Source organism: Rousettus aegyptiacus, unplaced genomic scaffold (genome assembly GCF_014176215.1).
Source record: "Rousettus aegyptiacus isolate mRouAeg1 unplaced genomic scaffold, mRouAeg1.p scaffold_m13_p_17, whole genome shotgun sequence".
In the NCBI taxonomy this organism is placed as follows: Eukaryota; Metazoa; Chordata; class Mammalia; order Chiroptera; family Pteropodidae; genus Rousettus; species Rousettus aegyptiacus.
Window position 1 is genome coordinate 7,069,644 of NW_023416292.1, and position 27,953 is coordinate 7,097,596.

At 40.9% G+C, this 27,953-nt stretch overlaps 1 protein-coding gene across 2 annotated transcripts; it reads left to right on the top strand.

Annotated features, from left to right (window-relative positions):
* Positions 1-2,892: 2,892 nt before the first annotated feature.
* On the top strand, positions 2,893-26,430 carry HSD11B1 (hydroxysteroid 11-beta dehydrogenase 1). 2 transcript variants are annotated; one of them, XM_016158553.2, is made up of 6 exons: positions 2,893-3,378; positions 4,136-4,266; positions 5,053-5,164; positions 5,300-5,485; positions 24,035-24,178; positions 25,582-26,280. In XM_016158553.2, exons 1-6 carry the CDS (start codon positions 3,291-3,293, stop codon positions 25,809-25,811), a joined length of 891 nt encoding a protein of 296 aa, XP_016014039.1. In that variant the 5' UTR covers positions 2,893-3,290; the 3' UTR covers positions 25,812-26,280. The 2 variants fall into 2 exon arrangements, with proteins under 2 accessions (XP_016014039.1, XP_016014040.1); XM_016158554.2 differs by lacking the exon at positions 24,035-24,178 and having other exon boundaries at positions 25,582-26,430.
* Positions 26,431-27,953: the final 1,523 nt, after the last annotated feature.

Here is a 27,953-nt window from a genome sequence, read left to right on the forward strand (position 1 = left end):
CAGCACTTGTTATTTCTCGTCTTTTCGATAAAGGCCATTCTAACAAGTGGTTAACAGAAGGAAAAGGGGGTGGAGGGAGGGAGAAGTGGGTAATGAAAGACAAGTATATGGTCACAGAATGAAATTAGACTTTGGGTGGTAAGTATGCAATCGAGTATTCAGATGTCAAATTATAATGTACACCTGAAAATTGTGTAGTGTTATTAACCAATGTCACCCCAATAAATTTAATTTCAAAAGAAAGAAGGGGCAGCACAAAACAGTGCACAGCTGGCTTCGTTCCTGTGGCAGAAAAAGGAACGTTTCTTGATTGAGGAAAACTCGATGTGAGAAAAGGCTAGATGAAAGTCGTATTTTCTTGTATTTATTTGTTTGTTTGTTTCTTTCTTTCTTTAATTGGTTGAGAACCTCTAGAACTGGGGACGAGGGTCGACTGGCTCTCACCAGAATGCTGAATCCCAGTGATTTTCCTGGTTTAAGTCAGGCTCTAGGCAGACAGCAATCTTTTCACTGCTGTGGCACCTCAGAAACATTAAAACAGCAAAGGTTCACTGAATGCGTCTTTTAGGTCAAGGTTAGAGGGAGACAGAGAGGGACGAAGACGAAAAAGGCACAGATCATGTCCTCCAGGAGTTTACAAGCAAATGAGACAACCAGGCATGTAAACGTGGACAGACAGTGGACCAATGTTTCTTATATGATATGGTCAAAGTGTGGTGCCCCCGGCTCCTTGAGACCCTCTTGGGGACTTGAAAGGTCACAACTACTTTCATAAATAATCATGCTTAGACACAACGCACCTTTTCTTTCTCTCTCATTTTCTCATGAGTTTTCCCAAGGCTACAGGATGTGTGACAATACAAAGCATAACACATGTATGCTTATATATTCTTGAGTTTAAAAAAAATTTCTCAGTCTTAAATTTTCATATATGAATATCTAAAACCCACATAGGCAAAATTCTTTGAAATCTTCAATAACTTTTAAGATCGTAAAGGGATTCTGAGGCCAAAAATCTTCAGAACTGATAAGACAATATATCATCTACCGTTACATGGTGTCCTTGTTTCCGGTTAATGCATTTTATTGACTAAAATTTATTTCATCTAATTCCATGAAAATTACTTCATTGAATGCTTTCACTATGTCCTTATTATCTAGCATGATAGCCATTAAGTCACCTAATTATTAATCTGTTTGTGTTTTTTTAATGCATCTGTGTTTAAACATCTTTCAAGGCAGCACAATGTTGGACTTTATATTTTAATCCAGCCAACAATCAACAATAGTTGATGCATTGTTTTATGTTCTATCACCCTGTTTATCTTACTTATTGTTATTTTTGCTTTGTCTAAGTTTTCTGTAGTGCATTTAAAAATTTTTTCTTTTCTGTTAGACAATAAACTTCCCTAGCCTGTCCATCTTTCTATCATTCCAGCATCATTATATTTTAAAACAATTTTATTGCTCCTTATAATTTTGCTATTAATAGTATAGTATTAAGAAAATAAATTTTATTTTCAGTGGTAATCGCACAATAGAATATATAGATGTCAAATTATAATATACACCTAAAAATTATATAATTATATTAACCAATGTTACTCTCAATAAACTTAGAAAAATAATTTTAAAAAAATTAAAAAAGAGCACCATGCTAAGTTTCATTTTGATTGCCTCTCTCAAAAAAAAAAAAAAGAAAGAAAGAAAAAAAGAAAGAAAATAAATCTTACATTTCCTTCCCTCTAGAGACGAAGATGGAGTCTAGTCTGTACCATATCATGGTAGCAAAAAAAGTTCCTTATAAAATTATGCAGATATCTTGCAGTCCTGACAGTGTATAATTCTCCCTGTAAAGAAATTTGAATTTTCTTTACTTTTTTTTTTTTCTATTTAATTCTCCCTGAACCTTGAGCTCTAGCTAGCCCTCAACTATTCCCAAATCTTCATTGTTTTCTGGAAATGAACTTCACAGCTGTGGGCCTTTGTTGACAAATTATTTCATCTCCTCTGGGTTAAATTATTTTCCTTTACTCTGAAGTGAAAATTCAGTGAGTGTTTCCAGACACTGTACTTGGGGTCCTAACTCGATTTGTCTTACTCTTGTGTGCATCCCCCAACCCCCGTCCTCGACCAGTATTCTCCTCCAAAGCTCTAGGACCTATGCTTATCATCACATTTAAGTGGTTTCCTTGGCTCCGTCGGTAACTTGCAGAATTCTGCATCTGCTCTGTGATGGAGTAATTTTTTACAGTTTGGTTAGTTGGTTTTAAGTTGGAAAACTTAACAATATCTTAGCTATTTTCTTTGAGGATTATTCCTTAATGAATTTGTGCTACAGACATACCAAGGTGGTTATTTCTATATTTCCGCGATAAATTCTAATTTATCTGGGGTTTCTCTCTCCTATGGTCCTTTCATTGTCATCAAATTTTAGCCAGATATGGGCTTTTCAGGCCAGTCTTGCTTCGATGGTGCTGGTTCTTCTCCCTTCTGCACCAGGTCCCCTCTTCCTAGCATCTTTACCATGATTCTTGTTCCGCTGTAGCATTAACAAGACCCAATTTAATAGCTTCATGCCTTTTTTCTTGGCACTCATTATTTCTTCTTTCTTTGCTGTTCAAGTAATAAGTGTACGTTCTGTTGCACTTGCCTGAGACTCTTGAATTGGTCTTGGGTTCTCCCCAGCCGGGTGCTGGCGGCTTGCATTTCCCTTTGATGTTATAAAACATGTTTGCTGAACTTGAGTGTGGGGCTTTTCAAGCTTGTTTGCTTTTTTTACTCTCCAAGATAGGCACATTTTTTTCTTAAGCTTATTTTTCTGTTTTGTGCTATTATTTTTAATTGCTTCTGCCTAGGAGGTGGGGCTGAGCGTAAGGTTTGGCCTGAATTTGGCTGTTTTTGCTATTGCTCACATTTCCCCAGAAGCCCCACATACTTTCTCTCTGCTTCGAAATACTCCTTTTGAAAGCAATGACTCTTGGCATAAATGATGTAAAGGGGAAGATGGGTTCGGGATAGAAATGTTTAGGAAGTCTCTTCTTGCTCAATGAAATGGAGTAAACATTATCCATTATGAAATCTACCAAGCAGGCTGCCAGGACAAATGGGATCCCACTCAAGCCAATCGCTGCTCTTACAAGGAAACTGGCTAGCATTGCCTAAAGCTACTCCAACCTCCCCCATCCCTGATGTCACAATTCGGAGACTGCTACTGGCCTAGGAGGTTGTAGAAAGTTCTGTAAGTCTTCTCTGTATGTCCTACAGGGCTCCTCAGGCAAGGTCATCTGATGGCTTTTGTGAAAAACTATCTGCTCCCTATTCTGGGGATCTTCTTGGCCTACTACTACTATTCTGCAAGTGAGGAATTCAGACCAGGTAAGTACCAATTTGTCTAATATTGAAGGAATAGGTTAAAAAAAAAAAAAAAAAGACAGGGGTAGCTGGAGAGTTCTTGAGGATCATGATGATTTTCTGATTCCTAAAGTTGCTGAACAAGAGGGAACCCTGAGGTTGGACTCTATTTCTATGTCTTTCAGTCACAGGCTACAGGTAATAGTGGTGAGGGAAAGAGTAACCATGTAGCAAAAAGATTGCCAAATAGGCCACTCCGTGTTTGGCGCCCTCGATGGAAATTTCGGATCCCCTAACAAAAATGAAGGTGGTTCCAAAATTCACAACTCAGCCAGATAATTGGGCTCCATGGAGTGTGATCAGTGGGAAGCAAGCAAGTAGTGTGGAGCCGATGCCTAACTAGAAGTGAGGGGAAGCCCCTGGGATCTCTATGAGCTCATGTGTTTTGATGACTTTTTGAACTTTATTTCAACTGAGCAAAATTGGATGAGTCCAGAAATATCTGGAAAACTCCAGTGTTTTAGCTGAATCCTCTTTCCATGGCATTCTTTAGAAAGGACAATAGGAAGGCTTGATTTTGAGCATCCAAACCAGACCCCCATTTCAGAGCACTTTTATGAAAGACTTGAACTGTTCCTTCGCTGATTTATGCAGTTTGAGATAAGTTGATCTGAGTTCACAACCTTTAGACGGCAAGATTAGGCTGCCCACATCCCAAGCAGGAGAAGAGATGTTGCTGCCAAGTTGGATGTGCTCCTCACTTCCTTTCGGGGTTTCCCAGAGATGCTCCAAGGAAAGAAAGTGATTGTCACAGGGGCCAGCAAGGGGATCGGAAAAGAGATGGCCTATCATCTGGCGAAGATGGGAGCCCATGTGATGGTGACAGCGAGGTCAGAAGAAACTCTAAAGAAGGTGAGGATTCTGTGCCCACAGTCACATGTGCCCTCACATGCCCAGATGTATTCTTATATATGCTCACATTTACATGTCAGCACACAGAGGCTGGCCCACCCAAAGTCAGATGCATACACACACACATAAACACATGTACCTGCACGCATACCTACAGGCTTAAACACCCACAAAATACACATTTCAGTATTCATTCCCATGCACGAATACATTGACACAAATTCTTGGGCTATATATACTCATAGATATGCCTATTTACACACATTTACACATGTATGAAGTCACGGATATGTAGCTATGTGCTCAGATACCAAAATTCCTGTACCTACTCATTAATTCATACCAATGCAGACTCTCAGACACATGGCCTCGCATAGACTCACAAATCCAAGGGTAAACGAATCCAAGGGTAAACGAACAAATCTAGGGCTACCCTCAGAGAAACTAGCATCATTCAGAAACATCTATTCCCAGAAACTCATAAACACAAATCATAAGCTTGAACCCCACCACAGTGATGATTTATCCATTTATACCCTACGTGAAATACTTTCAGAAAGTATTTCATAACGAGGACAAAGATTACGTCGGATTGCATTTAACAATACACACACACACACACACACACACACACACAGTGCACCACTCACACTCACACAAACTTGCTACCACTCCTTATCAAAACAATGTTGTGACCGACCTCTCCTTTAAACCGTCATTACTTCAGACACTGCCTCCCAAAGGTCTGCAGCCAATACTGACACCATTATCATCACGATCCCACAGGTGGTATCTCACTGCCTAGAACTTGGAGCAGCCTCAGCACACTACCTTGCTGGCACCATGGAGAACATGACCTTTGCAGAGCAATTTGTTGCCAAAACCGGACAGCTCATGGGTGAGGCTGCTTCTCCTCTTTCCCCTCTGGACCTTGCTCTAGGGATCACCAGGGAGCTTCGAGAAGGTAGAGGGGGATGAGAGAGGGAAGGTATCAACCCCACATGGTTTCCCTCAACACAGCCATCTCTTGCAGGAGGACTAGACATGCTCATTCTCAACCACATCACCCACACTCCTCTGAAATTCTTTCGTGATGATATCCGTCTCGTGCGTGACAGCATGGAGGTCAACTTCCTCAGTTACGTGGTCTTGAGTGTGGCCGCCCTGCCCATGCTGAAGAAGAGCAACGGCAGCATCGTCGTCGTCTCCTCGGTGGCTGGTGAGTGGGGCAGGGACCAGCGCAGAAGGCAGGAGCAGGAGAAGTGCCAGGCACGGTGGTAGGGGCTCTGTAGCACACGTGAATTCTTTTTCTTCGTATCGGTTTCATGCAGAGAAGTAACACAATATAAACTGGAAGTTGAAATCCTCACGGTGATATTAAACAAAAGCTGATTAACAGCTTGCCCGTATGCGTGGACAGGCAGACATATGAGTACGGGACTTGGATGTGTAAACTCAATGAGGAGCACGCATGCTGAGTAAAAGACACGCTGTTGAGAACGAGTGGATTCATACAAATGAAGGATTGTCCAAGGTAGATGGGCTGGCTACGAGCTCACTGGAAGGAACACAGAAAGAGCAGTTTAGAGTGCTCACCAGAAGCCGGGTGCTCTGTGACCTACGAGTGGAAGTCCAAAGGGACATTGGGAAACTGCTAGAGGTACAACCTGTCCCGAAACTAAGGGAGGGACCTTGTTGCGATGATAAAGACCTAGAGCTATATAGGCTGGTGACATTATTTGATGCAAAGGCAGAACTGAGAAGTAAACTATTTTAACAACATACAGTTGACTGATCAGCGGTTAAGCTAAGGTAAAATGAAATAAACCACAAAAACAAACACAGCATGTGATTAACAGAACTGCTTTTACTGGGATTTTCTCCAAAATTTGAACTGCTACATTAAAAGTGTAATTTAAACACTCAATGGGGTAGGGAGACAGTGTGTACAGAGAAATATTCATGAAGAAAATTCCGTATGATCATGAGGAGTCCCTGATGCTTTGGATGGTGGCAGCATCAGATAAAAAGCCTGACAGTTTCCAGCTTGGGAGATTCCTAGCCCCATTTCCTCACGGGTCCTAGAGAGAAGTTCCACACATACTTGTTGAAGGATGTGACTAGAGGTGCAAACACCGGTATATCAAAGTTAGTCATCTAAATGCCTTTCCTGGCAATGGAAAAACAAATAACTCAGAGGACATTGTAAATTCCTTTAAGTACGTCACAAATGTTAGTTAAAATTATAACTGAAAACAGCACCTATGTTGCAAAGAGTTCTACTTCTCGGACCAGGAAAGCCTGCATAGTGAGGGATAAAAGGGCAGCCGGTCTGTGCTCCTGGCCAAAAGGAGTGATTGGTATGCATCCCTGTGTTTCCCAGACATCACAGACTCCACACCCTTCCCCGACACAGCCTCTCTCTGCGCTGAAAGGAAGGGAGCGCTTCCAGATGCATGCTGAGTTGCGAGAAGGCCGGGCACATCCCCAGTTTACCCTAGGGGAATGGCCCAAACCCTTACATCAGTTGAGTAAATAATACGTCTGCTCTAGGCAAAGGCGTGCTTCATCTTTGGCTGGTGAATTTAACTTTCTATAATGTACACACAGTGTCAGCGCTCTCACTCTCCAAAGGAAAAGGAATTACTGTAAAAGTCCAAGAGCGTGATGAAATTCTGATAGCCTCTGTTTCCATACGTCTTCTACACCTACCGGATGTCACTTTGTAATTTCTGTGGACTCCGGGAGGTGGAAACTATCCTTCACGTCTATTGTTTATAGAGCCAAAAGAATTCAGCCTGTTTGCTTTGAAGTGTGTCTGTGACCTTCCAAAGTACAGATGACTTTGCTTTTTCTCCCTAACTGAAGAATTTCTTTGTTCTAAGTTATGTTTTTTTAAACAGTCAGCAAACACGTTCATTAATCCTTCCTCCTTGAAATCTAAATTCTACAAACATGGCACGCTAAACCTCAGACTGAGGTCAGCCAAAGAGTATTGGAATGGATTTTTAATCATTTCTTCCAGGGAATCCATTAAGTTGTTTATTGAATTACAGTGATAAGCAATTGTTTTTGTCCCCAGTGCATTTCCAGGTATTGCATTACATGGAAATCCTATACTTTTAATATGTTCTTTAAAGCCTCGGCTACTTCTTTAGCATCCACAGAGACAGTCACCTCTGGGGACTTCCTTATAGTCCACATCCATCCACTATTCAACACCATTTTTGTCACCTACTGATCAAGTTTCTATGTACATGTAATATTGATTAGCCTCCCCTCCTTCCACCGCCTGTGAGTTTAGATATAAGTTGAGTTACTCCACAAAAACCCAAATTTACAATGACTTAAACAAATCGAAATTTATTTCTCTCTCATGAAACAGCCCGGGGTAAGCAGTCCAGGGCTGAGAAGGCAGTTCTGCCCCCACGAAGTTGCCTAGAAACCTTCGCATCGCAGAACCCCCACCCCTTGAGTGTTGCCTTCCTCTGTATGTCGAGATGGCATGTTATTGAGTCAGAATTCTAGCTGGAGAAAATGGAGAAAGAAGGATACATATAATCTGAAAGTTATACACTTCTCTTCTGCCACAGCTGGCTGCAGTTGTAGTCTTTATTCAAAGAGGATTTGTGTCCAACTAAAACTCAGGGGGTTCCATTTCTAGAAAAGACAGCGATGTTGATGACCGACCACCAGTCCGCCACGTTACTCATGGGAAGACGCATTAAGACTAGAAGGGAGTATTCCCCAGGCCACCCCACACATGCTCTCTCACACCATTCACACTCATCCCAGACCCAGTCTCCCTCTCATTTAAGGTCCCTCGTGAAGGCAAAACCTCTTCCATCAAGCAGTGGTGCAGGAGACAGTGGAGTAGGTGAAATAATGCAAAGAGAATGCCTGCATGGTATTTGTGAAACAAGCAGAGACAGAGATATTAATCCTCCAGTTTGACCAGAGCAAAATCGCTGGATTGGGCAGAGAACATTTGGAAACATCTGGAAAAAGTTTATCTGCCATTAGTCAAAATGGTTCTTCATGACGTAAGTTCCACTTTAGAACAGTAAAGGTCATTCCGCTTTTATGCCTCTTGGCTCGGTGAACCCCATAACTATGGCACATCACATCAGTTATACACGTGAGAACTAGAACCCGACATCCAGCGCTGCTTCCCGGCCTCTTCTTCGCTCTCCCTCAGGGGAATCAGGAACCAGCCTTGTCGTCCCCTGTCCCTTTGTCCTCTCAGGATCCATTTAACCTCATCCCGGCAAATAGCTCATAAGACAGTGCTTTTGTGAGAAAACTCAAACCAAAATATAAAGTTACCCTTTGGACCTTAACCTGTCTGTTGGCTGAGAGCTACCTGTGTGGTATAAACCTATTTTAACAACTCAACATTACAAAGAGGGGGAAAAAAGAAAACAGGTTTCTCAACTACACAGATCAACTAACAGGATTTAGAACGTACATGACAGTGTTAGTGTTTTGCATAAAGGCAAGAATATACAGATGTTAATTTCACATCCTGCTTTCAGCTCAGGCATACTCACTCTTTTCTGAAAGGCAGATCAATGCCTCCCTGTTTGAATGTGCCTTGGGGTACAGTGGAGGAGCAGGGCAAAGTCAAGGTCTAGGATGCAAAGGGGTCTAGGAACTAGACTATAAAGGGGGTGATTTATCCCTCAATGGTTCAAATTTTTCTGAGAAAAGATGAATCTTTACCCTTAAACCAGTTACCTCCAAAACGATTTTCAGAAACCACATTTTCCAAGGCGAGTAGAAGCGTTAACGCATATGACTATAGGCGTTTTTTAGGTAGAACCTAAAAGATTGAGAGAACCAGCCAGACTCAATTTTAAGTTCAATGTTGTATCTGCCCCCTACCCCCCAAGAGGGGCGAGAGGAGATTTGAAAGGGGGAGAGAAGACTCCCTGCTGTGACAATTCAGTTCCGATTGCGAAGAATGCGATGCTATCCATGACAACCACTGCTCCATGCTTCCTCCCTGAAAGGCTGGGCAGAGCTTCGGCAGCTACTTGACCCTGCTAGACCATTGGTTACGTTCAAGTGTGCTTCCTGATGAAAATAGCAGGGTTCGACCATCGTTTGTGTCTTCATGTTTACTCATCAAGCAGCTTGAGAAGGCTTACGACAAGTACACTCTAATCGAAATATACAAATAGAAAATTAGGTCTTAAGAAAAGAAGAATATAAAAAATGTCAAAATCAGACTCAACATAGATGTCGTGCTTAAGTTTCAAATTTGGCTCTTAAATTTCTTAACAAAAAGAAAAAGAGTAGGGCCAGTATATACATTAGATTCAAAAAAGGAAGCAATGCAGAAAGCAAAGAATTTCTGAAATTAATTTCTCATAAAATATTGAAGGCACAAAGTAATTTAAAAAGTTGGCATTCCCCAACAATTCTTTTAAACGTTTCTATAATCATAAAAGTTACACACTCACACACCATAAAAATTAGAAAAAATGGGGGGGAAGCATAAACTGAAACTAAATATTTATTAAATTATTTTAGGTATAGATGCGTATACAGGAGTAAATGTAGATATGGATGTAAATATAGATATAGATGATATAGATAGAGCTAGAGATAGACGTAGAGATAGAGATAGAAATAGAGATAGACATAGACATAGACATAGAGATAAAGATAGAGATAGAGATAGATAGAGACAGGGACAGAGACCAAGACATAGATATAAATATAGATATAAAACAATATTTTTTACTGCCAGATATTTAGGTTACTTTCAATGTTTTGGTATTTTAAAAATTCCATGATAAATGTTCTTGTTCATAAATCAGTGGCTAAGTTGCACCACTGCTTGATGGAAGAGGTTTTGTCTTCATGAGGGACCTTGAATGAGAGAGAGATTGGGTCTATTTCCTTGATAAATTCTTAGCACTAGATTTACTGGGTGAAATATTGGGAGCATTTTTAAGGCTATTGGTATGTATTTCCAAATTGCTTTAGACAAAAGGAAAAAGAAAGGACTAGACTTTTTGAATATACAAAAATAAATCCAATTTAAATGACTGCTAAGAGCATCGTGCCCCATTCCCTTCCTGAGTATAATGTGAGTATTCATCTCATACCTACTTTGCAGAGTTAACAAAGTTTTCAGCAACCAACATTTTCACAGGTAAAAGTTTTCGGTAACCAACACTTTCACAGGTAAAAGTAAAAGGTGTTTAGTACAGTTGTCCCTCGGTATCCACAGGGCATTCACTCCGGGATACCACTGCCATCCCCCCAGGAGACCAAAACCCGTGGATGCTCAAGTCTCTCATAGTTAGGCCTATTGTGGTGCATCTGTACTGAACGTGGCATAGTATTTGCATATAACCCACACACATCGTCCTGCATACTTTTGTGAAGAGATGACTACATCTTATACTCTGGACTCTGTCTTCTTGGACAAACAAATTGCACTGACCTTGCTGACTTGCCAAAAAAAAAAAAAAAAGTTATTTGCTGAGAAAGAAACTTTCAAGGACTGTACAAAGTAGCTGTGCTTTTTAAGGACTATGCCAAAAATGTTTCTTTCTCAGTAACAGAAAGAGGTATTCCTGAGAAACCAATGACTCATAAAAGATAAATTTCCCTCCAATCATAACTTTCGGTGAACAAGTAATGTAACTTGAATGCTGATCCCTAGACAGGACACTATTCTGGTTGCGGCTGGAATCTGTGTTCCCGAATTGCAATTCGAGACCCCAAACATATGCTTTTCTTGCCTTGAAGCCTTGCCTTTTTCTCTCGATTAACACTTTAAATTATCTCTAGATTAATTACGATACCTAATACGATGTAAATGCTATAAATAGTTGTTACACTGGATTGCTTAGGGAATAATGACAAGAAAAAAAGTCTGTACACGTTCAGTACAGATGCACCACAATAGGCCTAACTACGTAGTTCACAACCCCAACAACATAACATCGTTTTCTAATATTTACTATCTGCTGTCGGTTGAATCCATCCATGCGAGACCCACAGTTATGGATGGCAGACTGTAGTTATAATTAATTTTTTTGTTTATTTGTGAGATGGAACATGAGGTCCCTGTCCCCTTGAGAGTAATATTCTTTTTTAGGTTATTATTATATCCTTATTTCCTATAACAGCATCTGGCATGTAGTAGATATTTAAGGAAAGTAAGGTAATTAATGAATGAATTTCATTTTCATGTGTTTAGAGGCTATTTATAGTTTCCATTCGGTGAATTGTTTTTTTCATGTCATTGCCCACTGAGATGTTAGCAAAACTTTTCTAACAATAAATATAGCAAATCGGTTTCATAGGCAGCTTCTTGTTGCAAATTTCAAAAAAAAAGGCATATCTTTGAAAAAAAGGCTAAATATAAATTTAAGAAAGTGAAAAGTGAATTTGACATGGTATGAACATATAGCTTTAGATGGTGAGTTTGACCCAAGGAAGATTCCTGTTGAAATAGTATTGATTTCAATGAGAGGTCCACTTAAGGTACTACAAGGTAGGGAATGGCTGGGAAGACAGCATACCTTCTGAGAAATTTATTCTACAGGCAGACAAGTGTTCCCCAAATATATTGATTCATTTATTCAAAAAAAAAATGTAAATCGAGGGTCCACTCTGAGCCAGGCACTGTGCCAGATGCCCGGGCTATGACAGGGAGCAGGAAAGGCAAAAGGCTCGCCATCCCGAGGCCCAGTTCCAGTGTCAGACGATTGATTGTTAGGGCATTGTTTATAGGTCTACGGAAACCTGAATATCCACCACTGGCAACAAGTTCCTAAATTGCAGTAACATGCTGTGTACATATTTATGCATACTGACTATAAAAATCATATGTTCAAAAGAAAAATAATGGAGAGAACAGTATAGATAGTCTGAGCCTGACTGTGTTTAAAGAAAGGGGCTTTTACCTCTCATTTTATACACTTCAGAGCTGCTTATTGTTCAACAAGCTTGGTATGAGTTTTATTAGAATAATATTTTTAAAAGAAAAGCAAAGAATAGGGCTCTGTACGGTAACCCAAAACAAAATATTTCTCTTCTCAGGATAGCTGACTTCAGGAGGGCAAAGCTCGTGTCCAGTCTCACAAGTAAACAAACAAATTCCAATGACTAGAACAACTAAACTACCAACTTCCAACTACTAAATGCCACGGTGCGGGTGGGGTAGGGTGTTGATTTTGTTGTTTCGGTTTCTTGGTTTGTCAACAAAACTGTCAATCATTGAAAATTCTGTTAACTCCACAAAGTAGGTGTGAGGCATAGGCACTCTTATACACTCTTGGTGGAAAAGGGGTATGGTTCTTTTATTCATTTTAAGTGATTTTCACTATTTTTTTTTAAAAAAAGTCTAGTCCTTCATTTTTCATTTCGTCTAAAGCAATTTGGCAATTTGTATCAATAGCCTGAAAAGTGTTCCCATCATTTCACCCAGCGAATACAATGCTAAGAATCTCTCAAGGAATAATCATGGATCCGGTCACAGATATATGTACAGAAACATTTATGGTCGAATTTCTTTCAACATGTCTATGAGCCTACAAGCAAAGCTACCATTGTTAAAAGCAATCAACTGACATGTGCCTGAAGTCAGTCATCAGAGTCAACTTAAAAGTTAGAATCCAGTTAACGGTCTGTATAGTTAGTTTTTAACTATTTAAAGTTTTTCCATGACGTTGTCTGGTTCAGGAATTCCCAGGTAATACATGCGTATAATAAATCTTTTATTTCAAACACTAGGAATTAGTCTTTCCCTGCACTCTCTAAATAAGTAAATGTTAAACAATATTTAAAGAATGTTATTTTGAAGTCACTGGCCCACATTGGGCACACATCTGTCTGTCTCAGTCCATCCCTGGCGAGACAGCTGGCCTTATCAGAATTGCAGCAGAGAAGTCGCCAGGAAATAAGGCCACTCCATGGTCTCCCCGCGCTAGCATGGTTATACCATATCTGCTACTCTCAGTGCTGTGTTCCTCTTTCTCTCTATTAGCCTCTGCTTTCATTTGGCACATAGCTCAACCTGACTGGCACAGCATAACGACTCTCAATACGCTTTTGATTTCTGTCCAATTACCAACCCTCTTGGTCTCTCAATCTCTCAACTCAAAGTTTCCCTCAAATAAGAGGTATCTATTTGTTCAGTTGGATTTTATAAGTCAATCTCCCAAGTCATTCATCCTAAAGAGGCACAATTATTGATTCCAGTCTAACCGGCAAGGCCACAGGGAGGCGACCAACAGGGTAGGCGTGATAGATGTGTCTAAGTCCCTTGCATATCTTTTGGATAATCTTCCTTAAATTTTGCTCTATCAGCACTGATTGTCAAACTTGAGCAGGATGGGACAGCTTTGTGCCAGGGAGCAGCCATGGCAGCCTGGCTTGTAATATCAAGTCTGAGAAGAAATGAGGAGGGAGTCCACACAAGAGGCAGCAAGGGTAGCTGGGTTCATACCAGGCCAAGGACTCATAATATGAGGACTCTCATGAGGGCCATTTCAACATGACCTCAACCTGCCTGCAAAATTTATGGAAACTGAACAATCAGTTCTCATGATCCAGTGTGAGTCAGCTCTAGCATATCACCTCGTACAAAATTTTTGGCAGTACTCAACAGTGTCAAGGTGACTTTCATCAAAGTCAAGGAAAGACTGGGAAGTATTCCAGCTTCAAAGAAGCCAAAGAATGATGACAGCTAAATGTGATACTCAACTGGATCTTTTGCTATAAAGAATATTATGAAGACAAGTGGCAAAACTCAACGGGGTCTGTAGACTGGATTACAGGGATACATCAGTGTTAATGCAGTAGGTTGAATGGTGGCCCTCAAAAAGACATGTCAACATACTCACTCCCTGAACCTGTGTATGTGACCTCATTTGGAAAAAGAGTCTTTGTGGATGTAACTAAGTTAAGGATTTTGTGATGAGATCATCCAGGATTACTGAGTGGGCCCTAAATCCATTGACAAGTGGTTTTATAAGAGACAGAAGGCAGAAACAGAAGGATACAAGGAAAAGGCCATGTAAAGATACAGATACAGGCAAAAAAATTAAATTGACCACTTTCATACATTATATACAAAAATAAACTCAAAATGGGTTAGAGACTTGAAACTATAAAACTCCTTGAAGAAACACAGGCAGTCAATTGACATTGGCCTTAGCAATATCTTTTTGGATATATTTCCTAGAGAAAGGGAAACAAAAGAAAAAATAAAGAAACTACATCAAACTGAAAAGGTTTTGCACAGCAAAGGAAACCATCAACAAAATGGAAAAACAACCTACTGAATGGGAAAATATATTCACAAATGGTAAATCCAATAAGGGATTAATATCCAAAATATATAAAGAATTCATACAACTTAACAGCAAAAAAAAAATCCAGTTGCAAAATGGGCAAAGGACCTGAATAGACATTGCTCCCAGGAGGACATATGGATGACCAGCAGACACATGAAAAATGTTCAACATCACTAGACATCAGAGAAATGCAAATTAAAGACACAGTGAGATATTACCTCATACTTGTTGGAATGGCTATCAATAAATCAAAACACAAGTGTTGGTGAGAATGTGGAGAAAGAGAGACCCTCATGCACTGTTGGTGGGATTGCAAATTGGTTTAGCTACTATGGAAAACAGTATGGAGATTCCAAAAAAAATAGAGCTGCTATACAATCTAGCAATTTCACTTCTAGGTAAAAACAAAAACACTAATTCGAAAAGATACATGCATATTCATTGGAGCATTATTAGTAATAGCCAAGGTATAGAAACAATCTATGTGTCCATCAATAAACAAATGGATAAAGAAGATGTGGTATATAGGCAATGGAATACTACTCAGCCATAAAAAGAAATGAAATCTTGCCATCTGCAATAATATGGATGGACCTAGAGGGTATTATGCTAAGTAAAATAGGTCAGACAGAGAAAGAAATTTACCATATGATCTTGTTTATATGTGGAATGTAAAAACAAACAAAAAAAAACCCCCAAAAAACAAAAAACAGAAATAGACCCATAGATATATAAAAAACAAACTGATGTGTTGCTAAAGTGGTGGGGGATGGAAGGAAGGAAGGAAGGAAGGAAGGAAGGAAGGAAGGAAGGAAGGAAGGAAGGAAGGAAGGAAGGAAGGAAGGAAGAGGCAGAGTCCGCAAACTGTAGCCATAAAAAAATGCTGATAGCCACTACACGCTGGGAGAGGCGAAGGAGGATTCTCTCTCCCCTAGAGTCTTTGGAAGGCGTGCAACTTTGCCATCACCTTGATGTCAGACTTCTGGTCCCCGGAACTGTGAGATGGTAAATTTCTATTGTCTTAAGTCACCCAGCGTGTGGTAACTTATTATGGCAGGTCTCAGAAACGAATACAGTACTTTTCCTCATTTTGGTGGTTATGTGAAAGAATGTCCCTGTGTGCAGGAAACGCTTGCCCACATATTCAGAGTGATGGGACACCAGGTCCAGCAGTTACCTCGATTACAGCAGTCGCTCTCCAACAGTTCAGGAAGGTGAGGTGGAGTTCGTTCATACGATTCTCGCAACTCTTCTGTAAGTTCGAAATTATTTCAAACGAAAAATAATCCCCATTCCAGGGGTTTAGTGACTCGGAGGAGGGAAGGGTGGATTTTGTGTGGCTCTTTCATGGAGTTCTCAGAGATTCCCTCAGGAAACCCCCTTGGCATCGCAGAGCCTCCTCTAGCTGACTCCTTTCGGCTTCAGGGCTTCCATCGGCCCAGCCCTCTTGGCCCTGCCCAGCCACCCTCCCTGGACAGGCGACCTCAATCCAGGCCCCCCGCATGGGGTCCACATTTGGTCTCTGGGAAGCCTGCCATTCGTGGACAGATATGATCCCACAATGTACTCAACTTTGCTCTCAAACCAGGGCAGTTCCAGCCCTGCCTTCTGCCTTTAGACTTTTAGGTACGAGTCAAATACCAATCCCCAAACTCCAGAGGACACTTGGTAAAGGTCTCCAAATGATCCTCTTGAAGCCGTTCTTACATGACTTAAGGTGAAGAGAATGCCAACGCCTCCCCTGACCGTTGGTCGGATGAACACACAGGACACGGCCGAGTCTCCCTCCTCCCAGCACAACCATGTGGACTGGATGTGGACGATGAGGCGATGCTGAGGGAAGTGCTCTGCGCCCGCCCTGCAACGTGGCGATTCTCAAACCCTCTGCTTTTATCCTCGCCTTGGGAGACCTGCGGATGCTGAGGCAACAGGAGGAGCCACATCTCACAGGCCCCACACCTGCACGGAAATGCTCTTGCCAGAGTCACCTTGTGAAATTAAGTAACAGGTTTCATTTTACTCATAACTGCAGTATTTTGTGCCATTTCAACATCATCCATGCCTCCCTTGTCCTCGGCCAAAACACTTCCCTGGGCCTCCTCCTCAGCTCCTTTCATCTCCCCAGTCTATGGTTGGTTTCTTGGGATTCTTCCCATCTTAAGCCCTCTTCTCTTTTCACTCAACATACTCTTCCTGGGCAATTTCATCCCTTCCCATCGCTGCGGTTATCATTGAAATATAAGTTGTCTCAATACTTAGGATGATGACATGTCAGGTTCTCCAAAGCCTGGTGCAGAAAGATGGATTTATCTTTAAATCTGACTCAACCCAAACAACGAAAGAGTTTAGAACATGGGGTTCCCAGCTAAGGAAAATTTTTAGGAAGAGCTAGAAAAAAGGGAGCAGGATCCAGGCTGAGTTCCCAGCCTCAAAGCCATCAAGGCGCGGCGAGTCTCAAGGTGAGTCACACTCAGTGGAAGCCGTGGCGTGTTTGCCTGTGGTCACGCTGAAAGTCTGAAGGCAGGCAGGAATGAAGCTTTTCCATCTTATACACACACTTTCTTCTGATCTCTCAATTAAAGCAGTTTAAAATCTGCCTTTGAAATGGAAATAGTTTTGAGATCTCAGCAGAGCATTTGGGGATAAAGTGTGTGGAGCAGACGAATGAAAGCACGGAGGCTGCTTTCGACCTCTTCCGCTGCTCCTTGGCTAACGAGCTCCCGCACGAGCTCCCGCACGCAGCTTAATCGGCCAGCTCTCTGGCTCCTGCTGTTTCTGCAGTGGCGAAGCCCCAGCATTTCTGGGACAAGGCTAATTGCAAACGGTCTGTCCCATTTATCACCAAGTCTGCGCTCTTACTTGTCAAACTCCAGGTCTCATATTTAGCTTCAGAAAACATAGTCACCATCCCTTTGTTTCTATGTATCTAAAACTTCCCAGAATAGAAATCTAGCTGCCATGTATCTATCTGTCTGTAGTGACTTCATTCTCCCCACATAAACCAGAACTTAACTTTGGCCAAAACACTCAGAGTTCTAATCCCTTTGGTTTCATGACCGCTTCATGCATATTAGAACAGTACACTTACTTACTTACGTATACTCTGGCATATTTTTTAACTGGTAATTGAGCAAGTGGATCTTATAAGATGCAATTAGAAAACAGCTTGATTCTTTCCTTCAGACCTATTCCATGAGTGTGCTTGTCCCTGGACTTGGCTGTGATCTAGGACAGACGGCAATGCTCTGGGATAATAAAAGATGCTCTGGCTGCTTCCAGTCTCAAGAAAGCTCTCACTTTAGTAATTAAAATGTCTAGTCATATATAATTTAAGTAAAGTTTCTCCCCTCATCAAGCTTGAACCTGCTGTTGTAGGAAACCTGGGGTAGGAAAAGAGATGGGTTCAGCCTTTCCTCCTGATCGCGCCTCCTCCTCACTCGCCAGGCTTCCTCTCGCCTCTCTTGTATGAAAGGCAGGAGAGGATGCAGGGAAGAAGAAAGGGTTGGGGCTGGCGCCAGCTATTACAGCATTGGTCCCTGCTGGCCACGGCCGGGAAGGTGACTACATCTGACTTTTGCACTGGGTTCTTCGGAGGGCCCTGCTGGAATACTGGTAATGCTTCGCTTGATTTGGGCAGCGGTTGCTTATGTTATTTCCCTCGGACCCTGGAAATGCAGTGGGAACACAGGGCAATACACTCACCACGTCGGGCTGTTCTTTGGGTCAGGACTGGAAATGACTTGAGTAGAAAGGGTGAGCCCTGGGACAAGCCCATGGGGTAGCGAGCAAAGTGTGGGCTGGATTTCAAGTCCCCTACAGGGTGGCTCCCTTGTGCCTCAGACCCTGGTACACCTCAAACTCTTGGAGACAAGCTCCCCATAGGGTGCCCGTGAAGCTCCTCTCACAAAGACCTACATGAGAGAAGCCCCCGCCCCTTCTTTTTGAAAGACTTCTGAGACACTGCTCATGTCCTATCTCTAACTCCTGTCCTCTCTGGCCTCTTCACCTCAGCCCTTTTATTCCTTGGGATGGTTGAGGGTCTACATGTTCCAAACTCATTTTTGGATTTTGGGGGGTTTTTTTGTTTGTTTTTTGTTTGTGTTATTGCATCATATATAAGGTCACTAGTGTGAATCCTCCCTTCATAATATGGAGCCATGGACCAATCACTATGTTCTTAACCTTTGAACCTCAGCTGAAATTAAAGCAAGAAAAGTATTTCTCATATAAAAATCACTGCTACAGGAACAGATTATGAGTTTACTTGGTCTCTTGCTTCTGCATCTCTACTGCTACCTGACAAACACATTATAAAATGCTACAGTCAATGTCATTATCATCATTTAGAAGGGGGTAGTGGGCTGAATGGTGGTGGCCCCCCAAAAGATACATCCACCTAGAACCCATGAATGTGACCTCATATGGAAAAGGCTCTTTGTGGATATAATTAAGGATCTCAAGACAATCATCCCAGATTATGTGAATGGGCCTAAATCCAGTGACAAGTGTCCTAATAAAACTAAGACACGCACAAAATTGGAGGAGAAGGCAATGTGAAGATGGGCAGAAATTGGAGTGATGCATCTATGAACCAAGAAAAAACAAAGATTGGCAGAAGACATTAGAAGTTTGAGGAAGCCTTTAGAAGATAAGGAAAAACTCTCCACTGGGGCCTTTGGAGGGAAGGTGGCCCTGCTGATACCTTGGCTTTGGACTTCTAGCCTCCAGCACTGTGAGAACATTAATTTCTGTTGTCACGAGTCACTAAGTTTATGGTAATTTGTTATGGCAGTCCTTGGAAACTAATACAAAGGGACTAGGAGTGACTAACACTCTTTATGGGTACCTTCCTCTGTCAAATTAGAAGTGAAAATAATACTGCTATTCATAAGTTTTGCCTATTCGAGGCGCATTGTCAAGCAGAGAGAATTCTTCACCAACTCAGGAACAGCTGCATTTGACCCATGGCTCCTGAAGAACACGCATATAAAGAACAGTGGCTCTGTAGATGAAATTCCACCTAATGCTTTAGAGTGTGGGCCACTGAAGGCAAATTTGAATCCTGGTTCTCCTATTCATTAGCCACGCAATTTTAGGCAGTTGTTTGGTCTTTAGTACATAGATCTCAATAAATGTTAGCTCCAGTTTAGCTCCAATTCTTATGATCATCTTGTTTGTCTCTACCACGTGGCTGCTATTTCTTTTTAATTATCCTTTTCTATGCTGAAAATGGCTACCCCAGTCCCAATCTTATATGACCTTTTAGTTCAAATCCAACAGTAGCTAATTAGAATCCTTACATTGCTTGTTTTAATTTCTTGAGTGATAGAACATGATGTGTGTTCAAGCCACTGTGAATGTTAGCTGTCTATCATTGGGCCTACCTTCTATGGCTGGGAAGGCAAAATATTTTTGAAGGGATGTGTGTAGAAAGGCAATGGCAAGCATTTCTAGTATATAAATGTTTTGTAAATCTTATATATTCAAACTTATTTATATCTTCTTGCATAGTGTATGCCTTTGATTTCATGCTTTAAAAAAATATCTCTTACCTGGAGATTATAGATCCATCAATATTTTATTATTTTACTTTCTACATATACTAGTATTATTAGAATTTATTTATTAGAACAGTATTTTTCTTTTCTCCAAATAGCTACTTGTTCCAACATGATTTTTTGAATAGGTCATACTTTTCTCACCAATTTGAAATATTAATACTGCTAATAACAGCATTTACTAAATACTTTCTATGTGCCAGAGATTGTGCTAAGTATATTACATGAATTATTTCAGCGTAGTAATATTATTATCCACATATTACAGCTAAGAAATACTTGGGATTCACACCCAGGTCATCTGATTCTAGAGCTCAAACCTTTAACTACTATGCTATTCTTATAAATAATTTGGATCTATTTTGGACTTAAACAAAAGGAAAATTATTGACATAACTGGAAGTCCAGATGTAGGGTGGGCTTCACAGTTGGCTTGGCTCAAACCCAATGTTCCGTGATTCTCTTGGCTCTGCTCTCTTCCATGTATGGTTTCATCCTCAGGCTGACAGTGAGATGCTAGAGCAATTCTAACCCCCACGTCTGTGCATAAAACTGCCCCGCAGAAGAGAAACAGGATTGCTACTGCAAGGAACTCTCCCAGAAGAACAAAGAACTTCCCCCAGACACTCCAGCAAAATTCTCCTTGAGTCTCATTGATTCAAAATGTGCCACATGCCCATTCCTGTACCAGTTATAGGCAAGGGGAATGGGATTAAATAAACTATGCGAGCCCATCCCTAGAGTTAGAGAGGGCATCAGCTTACCTTTAGGCACATGTGCTGCATAAAAGTGAAGAAGACTATCAATATGGACTAGTTTCAGCTCTCTGATGCAGAAAATGTAAAATAACAGTAGATTAAATTAGTCATAAGATGAATCAGATCTGGAGGTGGGCAGTTTAGGGCAGGGCCAGGATGGCAGCCCCATGGTCACCCAGGTTCCCTCCTTCTCTCTCAGTTCTCTGCCGTTCTTAGCATGTGACTTCTGCTTCACGGTCCAAGGTAGTTCTGGAGCTGCAGCCATCATATCCACCTTCAGGTACCAAGAAGTGGGGAGGAGTGGGAAGGGAGAGACTGACTTCTTCCTTTAAGGATATACCCAGGAACCAAATGACGCTTTTCTATTTACAACCCATGGGACAGCACTTGGACACTTGGCAACATCTGGCTCAAAGAAGCTGAGAAATGGGAACTTTATGCCAGATAACTATGCACCTCGACACACATCAGGGGTTCTATTACTAAGGAAGAAAGGCAGAAGACATATTCAGAAAACAGTCTCTGCAACATGGTGCAAACATGAATTCAATTGGGGTTCTGTCGCAGAGGTAGAAAAGGGAAATAAATTCTGGTTAGGCAACCAACAACGTGTCCTGCGGCCGTGCTTGGGTCTTCTTTGGTCCAGCCCTAGACCAGTCAGTAGTCCAACAGTATCAGATATTCGGGTTGGACATCCTATACTGAACACCCATTCCTGCGGAGTCATCCTGAGCCAAAACTCATGACTGAGGATGAACTTGGAGTGGTTTCCTAAAGAGATTTGTTTGTATTTTTTTAAAAGGTCTTTATGCATTAAGGATTGAGGATATAAAGCTTTTGTCTGCCTAATATACTATAAACGGTTTTCTAGTTTATCATTTACCCTTTACCTATTTTATAGGGATGTGATTCTGGTTATTGTTTTTACATATACAAATTTTATGAAATGCAATACTCTTTGTCTTTATATATATATATATATATATATATATATATATATATATATATATATATATATATATTTTACTTTTCTGTTAGAATGACCTTTCATAACCAAGGAGCCAATAAATATTTACCTATACGATCCTCTTTCTCTGATGGAATTATTTTTTACAAGTCAGAAGATGCATTCTGTTGCACATGTAACTAACAAAAACTTCTCTTAAAATCACTGAACACTAAATATGGGTTCCTTTTGCTCAGGTAATAAGAAGTTCAGGGCTGGCTTAGTGGACTTATTAGATCTTCAAGAATCCAAGCTTATTCCATATTTCTGTTCTATAATCCTTAATGTGTAGCTTTTCCTCAAGTTCACAAATGACCAATGCATTTCTAAACATCACATCTGGAGTCCCTTTAGGAAGAAAAGCAAGGGACAAAATGTAAAAGCTGCATGTTACCCAAACCCATCTATTTTATCAGGAAATCCTTATCTTTCCTGAAGACCCCTTCTGTTAGATTTCTCATTGGCAGAACTAGACTACATAACCACCCAAAAGAGCAAGGAAGTCTTGAGGAGGTAAATGTTTTTATCTAAACACACTGCTGTCTTGAACAAAATCAGATGCTATTATTAAAGAAATGGAAGTGGATATTGGGTAGACAACACCTTCTGTCATAATCTTTTATCTGGATTTTTTTTTGATATATGATATAAAACAAGGCACTAGCAATTTTTTCCCATTAGTTAACTAACTTTTCCCAGCATCTTTATTGAATAAGCCATCTTTTCTTCATTGATTTGGCAAACAACTTCATTACATTTAAAAGCTTACAAAGGTTCCAAATCCAATAACGGCAGAGTGCTACCTAACAGAACAATTATTCCCTGAATAACAAACTTTTGACAAAATATAGAAAACAACCATTGAAAGCACTGGAGAGAAAAAGCAAAAGCAGACAGAAACTGGAGAACTGTTGATACTTGGAAGACGAAAATGACACTAGGCGAGTTTCTCAAGATGTTACGGCTTATGCTTTAGGGGCAGGCCCCAATCAGCGCCATAGTTGAGATAGAAACCTGCTTATCATCTCACTACTTTGAAAAACCAGGAGGAAGACTTTGGGGTTTTGGAGCAGCCAGAAAATGAAAGGGGACATCTGCAAAGGGAAGAGTCACAGTGAAAGAGCATCAAATTCTATACATAAAATCTTTCCAAATCTCTTTTTTCCCCTTGGACTACTTGTGGTAAGTGCAGATACCAAGAAGCCCAGTTACGATTAAATAATTAAACATAGATTTTAGCTGGTACCTACTTCAAGAGACACAGGGATTCGGCCAAGTTGACTGCCCACCTGAAAATAATAAAAATCAAAATTCTTCAGAGGAATATGACAGAACCCAGAGACTCTACAATGTATCATTCATGATATAAAGGTACAATGCAAAATTACTGCACGTACAAGAATAGAAATTGGGACTGATACTCAGGAGGAAATGCAGTCGATGGAGATCAACCCTAAAATGACCCGTATTGTAGAATTAGCAGACGAGGATTTTTAAATAGCCGTTATATCAATGCTAACTCTGCAGAGTCTAAGGTCTCGGGCCACTTCTACTCCCTCATCTTGGAAAAGGTATAAAGAATAGGTTATCCTATTAGCTATATGTTCACATGTCCTCCCAAAAACGAGAGTGATAAATAAGCAGAAAGTAAGAAAAGTACTTTTGAGTAGAAAAGCAAAGACAGGAGTTTTTCCTTCCTCTTGTGGAGAAAGTCAGGGATCGCTCACTGTGTCAGGAGGATGCTCTTGCCAAACCCTTGGATCTCCAGCTCTCTTGGGTCAGAGGTGAAAGAGTTAACAGCTGTGGGATGACATGGCTCTTTTTTAACACCCACTTATTCACACCACCCTTACTAAAATCTAACCCCTCTTCAATGAAGGCCTTCCTGTAGCCTGCACCATACCCTACCCTAGGCTTTCAATGGGGAGTTTCTTTGATACCTTAATAATTTTTTCTTTCAGAAATTCAACACAGCATGATAATCTCTATAGGGAGTAGACTCAAGTATGACTCAAAAGGTAAAAGGACTCCACAGGGGTTACAAAGCCGCTACAGATAAAGCGAAGATCAGCTCTGTCAGAGCCGAAATGAGTCACCTTGTTAACCTATTTCTTTATCATTTAGGGAAAATATCTAATCCACTTATTGCTCCCTATGCTGCAAGCAAGTTTGCTCTGGATGGGTTTTTCTCCTCCATCAGGAAGGAATATTCAGTGGCCAAGGTCAATGTGTCAATCACTCTCTGTATCCTCGGCCTCATAAACACGGGTAAGGACAAGAGATTGGAATAAATGGCCCGCAGATGGATTGTCTGCCTTGCCATTGTGGGTGAAGAAGGTGCTGAGCTCCCTGATTCATGGGTAACACACCGAAAGCTAGTGAGCACTTGTCCTCGTTTAATGAAGCACTTCTGTCATTAGTGAAGCTTCTGACCACGCTCTGACTCCCCTTTCCATTCTGACCACCAAATATGCTGAGTGACACCACACTCATCACTGGACCCTATTCTGAATACCTTATGTCCTCATGGACACTCAATGGCCATTACTTTCCTATATGAGACCTATCATATACAAGCTCACTTTCCTTAATAACATCGCCAGTAATGAGATGTTAACATATGAACCTTTTGATGTGACGCACTGGGAAGGACACAGAATTATTTTCTTGGTATTCTGCCCAAAATGCACAACCTCACTCCAGTTATAAGAGAACGATGGACAAATCCAAATTGAAGGACATTGTACAAAACAATTGATCAGTACTCTTCTAAAGTGTCAAGGTCACGGCAGACAAGGAAAGATTGCAGAATTATCATAGACTTGACGAAAAATAGGAACAAATTACTAAGTGTAATCCTGGATAAGGTCATAAAACACAAAAAGAATATTAGGGAGAAATACAGTCTGTAGTTTAGTTAGTAATGTTGTTCCAATGATGTCATGCCTGTTCTTGATAACTGTACAATGGTGATGTATATGATGTTACAATTAGGAGAGGCAGGGTGAACGAAATAAGGGAATTTTCTGCACAATTTTCATAACTTTTCTGTAAGTCCAAATGAAAGTTTATCTAAAACATATGGCGTATATAATAAGAAAATTTTATTTAAAGAGTAATTGAGTAAATTGAGTAGTAGTTACAGAACAAGAGAGAGAAAGACATAGACACACAGTGAAACAAGAGGCGGTAAGACAGAAGCTGTGCAAGAACGTGACGATTCGGAAGGAGAGAGGAGGTTGACAACAGAGGTGACTTCTAAGTGAAAGTGGTTAGCGCTGACAAGAGAGCCGAGACCTGCATTCTTGTCCATCCCTTCCTTTGGCAAGTCAATAAGTCATTATCACACAGCACTTCGTTTTCTCCCACTGACACTTTACATTGGCTACTGGGTCATCATATGACTTCTATCTATTCTGCCTCTCCATGTTATTCCCCCAACTAGAATACCCAAGAGAGGAACATGATTTAACCCTAAGCCTCTCTTGCCCAACAGGCCCTAAGCATACCCAGTCTTCTCTATGTATTTATTCCTGATAGTGTCCATGGGCCTTGCAGAGCAAGCCCCAGCTAACAGCCCCTAAGAGCTAAGTTGTTGGTGTCGGCAGGCCTTCCACCAAGTAGACTCTACGAGTCTTAGATAACCCCACTCTTTTCTTGTCATTTAACAGACACCGCCATGAAGGCAGTTTCTGGAATACTCGACAGCGATGCATCTCCAAAGGAAGAATGTGCCCTGGAGATCATCAAAGGCGGAGCTCTACGCCAAGAGGAAGTGTATTACGGCAGATCGGTATGGACTGCTCTCCTGCTGAAAAATCCAGGGAGGAAGATCCTGGAATTTTTCTCTGACAGAAGTTATAATATGGACAAATTTATAAAAAATAAGGAACTTCCTTAGGATGGGACTGTTCTGCCTGATATTTATCTAACCTCCACCCATGAAAGCATCTCCCCAGAGAGAAAAATGAGTCTCTCTCCAGAGAGTTGTAAGTCACATCTCGCATCTCACAATTTGAAGGAATTACTCTTAACACTTGCATAGAGGACATGTAATTATAATAAATGTTCTCCACCTGCAGTTGTGAAACTGATAGTAACTGTAGGTATAAATTACAAAGTAGTTATATCAAATTTACCCCATACATAATAATGGTATGATGCTTACTACAATATTATAATAAAGGTCACATGAACTATAAATTCATAACTGGTAGCTATAACTTCATTCAGTATGGTTCCTTAAAAACCATAACCTATACAAGTAAAAATTTTCGGTGTTCTTCTCTGGTGGTCTGAACCTTTTAATTGTTCTTGAGTTGAATAAATTACCCTCCTATTCTTCATTTAATGAACATAATGAATTATACATTTTTCTATTATTTTATATTGCTCCTCCAGGAAGGAGGACACTGAGTAGGAATCATTAGGGCAAACTCGCAAAAGTGGCAGCCCCTCGAGACATGAGCCACAGAAACCTGTGCTCATTTATTGCACTCAGAGTGCACCATGCACCAGTACTTTACACGCTGTGAATGCTCAAATGTTTATTCGCAGTTTGGAGTGAACAGGTTGGAGTTCCAATCCTGCCACTCACACACTTAGTCATTCATTCATTCACTCAATGCATATTTATCAAACGCTTGCCAGGTATCACCTGACTACAACCAAATAGGAAACAAGACCGCAGCTATATTAATTATTCAACAAAGCCCTATATTGATCAGGTCCTCGACAGGTCATAGATGGTGGACTGAATAACTTTAGTAGTTGACTAAAAAGGGGATTGTTTATGAAAGCGCGGGCAAGGTTATAGGGCAATCACAGGAGATAATGCAGTATCTCAGGGCCAGTCGCAGCTATTTCCAGCACTAGGCCCACCACGGGGAAAAGAGGAGAGAATGTTGTGAAAACTCAGAGTCAGAGAGAAGTGTTGGGAGAGTGCCACATGTCAGAGCTATGCCATCCAGTTAAGGGATGCAGCCAGCCCGCCAAGGACCTTGAAGAAGGGATCTGGGAAAATGAATGCCCAAGCCCACTGTCGTCTCTCCCTCTGATTTCTTGCTGGTATTTTCTATTAAATGAACAGAGGGGCAAGGGGACAGATGGATATAAACCATTCGGGTTAGCTTTCCCCATGCACAGAGTGGGTTAGAAAAGGATGGAGAGGGTTCTGGAGGGTTAGCTGGTGTATACCCAGCGTGAATCCAACACTCCCGAATGGAGGGCTTCCATGGTTCGTGATGCTGAGCCATAAGACATGGACCTGGAAGCACAGAGGAAATTTTCTTTTGCTGCCTCTTAATCTAAATGGCTGGACAGCAGAACGGATTGAAGTCCGCTGAGCCTGCCAACCACATGGCCAAGGAACTCAAAAATCTGCATACGAGGATGTCCATTCTCACACGGGATATGGAATTCGGAGATTTATTGCTCACTTCTCACCCCTTTTGACACAAAAACTCAGCATTTTTGGGGGGATCCAAAAGCAATTCCATTCCCATTTCCAAGTATTAGTGAACACTGTCCCATTTTCCTGATGTTTCAAAGAGAAGAAGGAAGACTGAAGACTGAATTTACATTCATTCATTCAGGGAGTATCTTTAACTTCAAAGGCCCCCTTGGCTCTGTCTTTCAAAATGCTTCCTGCCTCCACCTCTTATCTGACTCTGACTCCCAGAGAATTCAGTTCCCATCCCCCTTCCTCTCCCTCATTTATCATGCAAAGTAGATTCTGACTCTAACTGGAGGCTATCCTGCAATTTTTTTTTTTTAAACAAAGATATTCTCTTATCATGGGGAATTATTGTACTAATTGTTAGGAAGATAAAAAATTCACCAAACATTGCATTTGTAGTTAGGGCTAACCCTAACTAACAATTTGAGACAACCTTAATACCTACCCATGGGATGTCAATATTATGAAATCACTATATCATGATAATAAGAGATGAGATAGATTTATATGTACTAATATAAATGACTCTAGCCCATGGGTTGTGAGCTGAAATCCTGAGTGGGAATTAATCTAATCCATTTATGT